A 7,127-nucleotide genomic window follows, 5' to 3' on the forward strand; every position below is an offset into this window, starting at 1 on the left:
TACTTTATTTGAATTAACTTGTTTCTTTTAAATTCACAAGAGGGATCTTACGAATTATACAATATAATTCAAGTGTAAGTGTATTTGAGTGTATTTGTTTATACTTGAGCTCGACTACATGTTGTGCTGTCTGGTCGCCTATTTATCAATTTTATCTTCACTCGGACGTAGAGTTCCAGGGATAAACTACAGTCAATAGCAATCAAATTTTCAAGCAAAATGAATTACCTTTCTGACTGTCTTGAGTAATCGTCAGTCCGGCGAGCAATCAGTTATTATTTACAATTCATTTTTGCACAAATACCCAGCAATAATTCTTTCGTAAAACTTGGTATAAGCTTCGTTCCTCTGCCTCATACATCATTCATGTCAATGTTTGTAGCAGTATGTTACAAACACATGAGATTCGTAGAAAGAAGAGTTGAGTTATTGTATGAGAGATTCCTATCCCCTATCGCTATGGATTTTCAAGATTTCACATCGTACACAACATGAATTATTTCCTGGCGAATTTTGAGGGGAAAAGAGAAAGACATATCTTTTCGAAATCCACCAGCGGCGCAAATATATAGGTGTGCTATTTTAGATTTCGATGTGAATGTTGGCTGGATGATTCGAACATTTGTATAAGAATAAACATTCAACCCTTCTCTTCCGATACCAAGTAGCAATCAACAACTGAAAGGCTTCAAATTATATCATAAAGATAGTTTATAGTTTATGAGAAAACAACGATCTATGAAAAAAATACACGAGACACAGTGAATGTATAACATTTCTTACGTTTTTTTATAGGTTTTCTTTTTTCAAAAATGTAAATTAGATTTGTCTGTATTATCAAAATGTTAAAAATCTGTAAATATAGCCAAGTTTTTTTTTTATATACTTTGTTTTTCTATTTTGACCGAGAGCAATAATCATGGTTGTTTCACCTTGACAACAATATCATTATTTTAGTTATAGATCTATAATTGTTTATGAATTCATTCATACGTTTTATATATATATATTTGTTGTACTTTTATTTTACCAGAATGAAAAAAAAATAAGGTAATTTTTTAGGAGTTAACGTTTGCACTATCTCCATAGCCACAAATCACAATCAATACTGAAATATACTGTCGTGCATCTTCATGGATGAAAATAACATTTATTTCTCTGATGTCTGATGTCAAAACAAATAATATCAGAACGTACCATTACACCTGTAAGAGAATGTCCAGACATTATCGAAGGTCTTAGAAAAATATATGATATTGCCGTGGATATGAACCCAGCTCTTCAATCTATCACCACTACCCGTGAAAAGACATTCGTTTTGACGCACAAAACGAAGGGGAAAATGGCAGGTTAGAGTCTTACAAATACTTGAAAATGGGAGAGAAGGGAGTATGACTTGGTTGGAGAGTGAACAAGGGAGAGATGGTACTAAAGTTAGCTCTTCTTAGGTATTAGGTCTGACAAACTGCCAATGAATCGAAGGGAAAATAACAAAATTTGGACTTTGACTAATGCCACGGGGTGGAAGCTGACTTCAACCTATGGCATTTGAAATTGAAGCGAAAATCAAGCTCCTTTGTAGCATTATGAAAAAGCCGCCGACACTCATGCGCGGCCATTATTTATCCATTTAGCTTTGCCCTCGGATGCATTTTCAATTGATCTCGACTTTGGTTGACAGGCAAGAAAGAAGAATAGGGGGACAGATCAACAGAAAGGATTGTGATTTTTAAGGAAGAACGGAATAGAATCAGGCTAAGTTTTAAAGAGTAAGAAAAAAACTTTTTTGTTCCCTTCTGAAATCAATATATCGTTAAAAGATAAAAAAAAAAAAAAAAAAAAATCATTGGAAGTTAGTTCCCAAAGTTCGGGTAAAGAAAATAACAATTCCGCCAAAATTGAAAACTATAATCCTTAAATGAGAATCTACACCTACGCTTTTATTTGAATTGATAGACCTCCATTTTGGCCATTTCCCATTTTTTTTACCAAATATGCTAAAATACACGTAAATCCAAGCTCATCACATCCCTAAAGATTTCATCCTTATATGAAACTTACTCCCACAAACGAAGATGGAAAGCAAACAAAAGGACAACAAAAGACAAATAAGATTAAGGAAACTCTATATGACACATTGTCACATAATATTTAGTGCTTGTTAAAATAGTGATGTTTATTTCATTTACACATAGCGAACGATGGAAGAAAGGAAATAAAAAAAAAGAATATGAATTCTCTTCTTTTTACCAATTTCTTTATAGTTGAACAAAAAAAGTGAGGCATTCATATACTTTGAAGTATATAAATCTCACTCACTGGAAACTTTGTATAGACGAAATTATGAAAACGAATTTCAGTCACAGTAAATCATTATGCAATAAAAAAGATGTAGTTACCGTAACATATAACTAAGATGACTAAGTATTTACTTTCACATTGTGACCGTATAACAAATATATAATATGAACATAATGTTTAATACATATACAAACCAATAGCATTTATAAATAAACTTTTGAATATATATTTATGATTCGCCTGCTTAGATATGTTTTTAAATCTTTGATTCAAGAAAGATTAAGATATTTTGGGGATTATATTAATCAAAGAGGTTTTTATTAACACGTTGTCCACGGCCCGGCTGCTGTGGATACTAATAGGAGAACAGGCGTGTCAATAATGGCAGAAATCTATTTAGAAAATATTAATGACTGCTGGAGATTGGATAATGGCCCGAAGCTGTGTGTCCTATTCATTCGGACACTCACCTTAATAATCTTTGTATAAGGGACCTTAATACGGGGCTAACCTGCCTAAGTAGGTATCATATTTAACCGAGTTAGGGGGAGTCTCCCTCACTTCAGAATCTAATCAGTAATTTGTTAGGTGTAAATGAATACTGCCATGTATGGTTAGTCGAGCAGCTTCCTGCTTGCCTCTTTGATATTCCTTCTATCTCGCTGCTCCTTCGTATCTCTCCTACATGTCATACCCGTATGAAATTATATAATACATCCTAGCTAAGTCATAGGAAATCCATTAGGATATTAATGAGCCTAATTTGTGTTACCTTTTCATCATTGTGATGTAGATAAACACACATACATATTCTTCTACTGTAGATATGCATGTAAGTTCATGTTACCCTTTAATTCTTTCACCTTTACTTGTGTACCGACTCCTCAATGATATCCAAAAATATCATATCAGTCAACATTATTATCAAATTTCCTAACACTGACCATGAGAAACCAACTCCACAGTCAGTCAGCTAGCTTCAAAGTTAAATGATAATGGAGGATTATGTATTCTTAGATGTCATTGTGGGAGTTTGTAAAGAAGTAAAGATGAATGACTGAAAAAACAACAGAAGGATTTTTTTCCTTATTAAAAAAAAAATGTTTACTGTTGCGGATTATTGACATCGAATAAATACAACATGAACCTCTTCGTCTTCTTCTTCGTATACTTTAACCTCTGCTTCTACTTCTTCTTCTACGTCTACTTCTTCTTCTACGTCTACTTCTATTTCTACATCTACTTCTATGTCTTCTTCTACTTCGACTTACTCGTCTATTTCTGCTTCTACTTCTACGTCTAAATTGTGTTAAAACTGACACCAGTTGGTGTCTATAGAGGACCACACCCTGAAATTACACCCTAGGGATTAAACCTAACACCAAAGAGTTTAAATGTCACAACCAAAAGTGTTGTAATAACACCTATAGGTGTTAGAATAACGCTGTCAATTTTACATCGGAGTAAAATAACAGGTGTGGTCATCTATGTACAAACACCACAGTTTTTGCTGTGATACGTCTACTTCTACTTTTACATTTTCTACTTCTATTTCTACGTCTACTTCTACATTTACTTACACTTCTACGTCTACTTCTACGTCTACTCCTACTTCTCGTCAAATTTTAAGTCTACTTCTGTTTCTGTTTCTACGTCTGCTCTTACTTTTACTTCTACGTCTAATTCTCCTTCTACGTCTACATGTACTTCTAAGTCTAATTCTACGTCTACGTCTACTTCTACGATTACATTTACTTCTACTTCTTCTACGTCTACATCTACTTCTACGTCTACTTCTACCTTTAAGTCTACTTCTACTTTTACTTCCAATTTTACTTTTACTTCTACGTCTACTTCTACTTCTGCATCTACTTCTACGTCTACGTTTACTTCTACTTCTACGTCTACTTTTACTTCTACTTATTATTCTACTTCTACGTCTACCTCTACTTCTACTTGTCTACTTCTACTTTTATTTCTACGTCTACATCTACTTCTACGTCTACCTCTACTTCTACTTGTCGTCTACTTCTACTTCTACGTCTACGTTTACTTCTGCGTCTACGTCTACTAATGCGTCCATTTCTACTTCTACTTCTGCGTCTACTTCTACGTCTACGTCTATTTCTACTTCTACGTCTACGTCTACTTCTACTTCTACATCTTCTTCTACGTCTATTTCTACTTCTACTTCTACTTCTTCTTCTGCTTCTACGTCTACTTCTACTTCTTCTTCTGCTTCTACGTCTACGTCTACTTCTACTTCTTCTTCTGCCTCTACGTCTACTTCTACTTCTTCTCCTGCCTCTACGTCTACTTCTACTTCTTCTTCTGCTTCTACGTCTATTTCTACTTCTACGTCTACTTCTTCTTCTGCTTCTACGTCTACTTCTACTTCTTCTGCTTCTACTTCTACGTCTACTTCTTCTTCTGCTTCTATGTCTACTTCTACTTCTACTTCTTCTGCTTCTACGTCTATTTCTACTTCTACGTCTACTTCTTCTGCTTCTACGTCTACTTCTACTTCTTCTGCTTCTACTTCTACGTCTATTTCTACTCCTACGTCTACTTCTTCTACTGCTTCTATGTCTACTTCTACTTCTACTTCTTCTGCTTCTACGTCTATTTCTACTTCTACGTCTACTTCTTCTGCTTCTACGTCTACTTCTACTTCTTCTGCTTCTACTTCTACGTCTATTACTACTTCTACGTCTACTTCTTCTTCTGCTTCTATGTCTATTTCTATTTCTACTTCTACGTCTACTTCTTCTTCTGCTTCTACGTCTACTTCTACTTATTCCGTCTACTTCTACTTCTTCTTCTGCTTCTACGTCTACTTCTACTTCTACATCTTCTTTTGCTTCTACGTCTACTTCTACTTCTTCTTCTGCTTCTACGTCTACTTCTACTTCTTCTACGTCTACTTCTACTTTTTCTTCTTCTTCTACGTCTACGTCTACTTCTTCTTCTGCTTCTACGTCTACGTCTACTTCTACTTCTTCTTCTGCTTCTACGTCTACTTCTACTTCTGCTTCTACTTCTACTTCTACTTCTTCTTCTGCTTCTACTTCTACGTCTACTTCTACTTCTTCTTCCACGTCTACGTCTACTTCTACTTCTTCTTCTGCTTCTACGTCTATTTCTACTTTTACTTTTAAGTCTTTATCCAACTCTACATCATCTTCCACTTTCAATTTAACTTTTATACTTCTAGTTGTAATTATCTATACTTCTATTTTCTAGTCAACTTATCACTACTTAAGTGAAGGTATTTTTCATTTTTATTAGACTGGAAACCTACCTCCACTAATGGCGTAAGTGATTAAGAACAATGCAGGAGATTGAACCCCACAACTTCTGCAGGTGTCTTAGACCACTCAACTACGGTATCTTCACAATACACATAGGAGCTCCTACATACAAGCACTGCCATACATCCCACACCACTCAATAGATACGAACCCACACGCACACATTCTGATTTTTTTTCAAAGTAATGCAGTACAAGAGGGATGAGATCTTAAATAGAGACATGAGTGGGAGAACTAAAGATAGGCAATGAGATATGTAAACAAAGTATAGAGAGTCAGACACATACACATTGAAATGAAGAGAGGGGGATCTAGAATCACACAAACACCATCACACTCACCCTTCCAAACACACACACATAGGAAATAAGAAACAGAGAGAGAGAGAGACGGGCGGGGGGGGGGGTGGGCAGAGAAAGTGACGAACGGACACACGCTCACACACCAGTATAATCAGAAATAGTCAAACGCATAGCATACAGTGAGAAAAGAGGATGAGAAGGATATGAATAGGGAGAGTATGGAGTAGAGCATGTAGAGCGTGGAGTCAAAATAGTCAAAATCAAACTAACACGGCGCGTTGTCTAGTGAAGTAAAACAATGTGAAGTTAATTAAACCCTGTGGAAAATACGCGCAGTGAATCTTAATTAACATTTAATGAAAACGAGGTTGAGATTAAATCGATTTACTATGACGTATATAGAGAGATGTATCAGGGTACAGAAGGGCCCCATCACATCAAGCTCAACGATTGATCACAGGGTTGATTTATACGATTGATTGCATTCATTATTGTGTATGATCGATCGTGAAAATTAGCCCCACGATCAATCGCTAAGCTTTATGTTACTTGCCCCTCCCCTCGTCTCTTTTAGGAGTCATTACTCAATTGTCCTCAGATTCATGAATGATGACCGAATGAAGAAGGGAAGGCGATAAAAGAATGGTAGACTTCTTACAAACTTGAAATCTAACATTAAAATCAAGATATATAAACAAGCCAGGACCATATTGACAATGAGCGTCATACATTTTTGTGTAATGTCGAGGATGATATACAGGCCAAGAATCTATGAAAGTGTATTTTATTTTCACGCGATGCAGTATGACCGCGAAAATACGTACCTCCCATCACCATGATCGCAACACCAATATTTCCCGTGATGCGGGCGCGAATATCCCATCCTTTCGCCCCCCGAAAATATGTTTTAAAGTGTCAACATACACTGTCTTAAAAAAAACACTTCCTTTTACGGTTAATTCAACTGAAGTTTTAAATGTGATAAATAAATAAATTTCGAGTACTCTAGTTTCAGTCCATAAGTTCACTTCATAAACAGTCTACCTTTTGACCTTCTTATACAGAGAGATGAAATCTGGGCGCTGTGGCGTGCGCCTGTAATCCAAGCTATGTGGGGAAGTTACAAATTGATGCAGAGGTTCGAGCCCTGGTCACGTCTTCCGGATGGTGACGTTAAAGGTCGGTCCCAGACGTAAATAATCATATCTGATTG

General features: G+C 35.8%; 1 protein-coding gene across 1 annotated transcript; it reads left to right on the plus strand.

Annotated features, from left to right (window-relative positions):
• The first annotated feature begins 3,442 nt into the window (after positions 1-3,442).
• On the plus strand, positions 3,443-4,375 carry LOC135157755 (uncharacterized). Its single transcript, XM_064114572.1, has 2 exons — positions 3,443-3,598; positions 3,932-4,375. Exons 1-2 carry the CDS (start codon positions 3,443-3,445, stop codon positions 4,373-4,375), a joined length of 600 nt encoding a protein of 199 aa, XP_063970642.1.
• The last annotated feature ends 2,752 nt before the right edge of the window (positions 4,376-7,127 follow it).

The sequence above is a fragment of the Lytechinus pictus genome, unplaced genomic scaffold (genome assembly GCF_037042905.1).
Source record: "Lytechinus pictus isolate F3 Inbred unplaced genomic scaffold, Lp3.0 scaffold_19, whole genome shotgun sequence".
Classification (NCBI taxonomy): domain Eukaryota; kingdom Metazoa; phylum Echinodermata; class Echinoidea; order Temnopleuroida; family Toxopneustidae; genus Lytechinus; species Lytechinus pictus.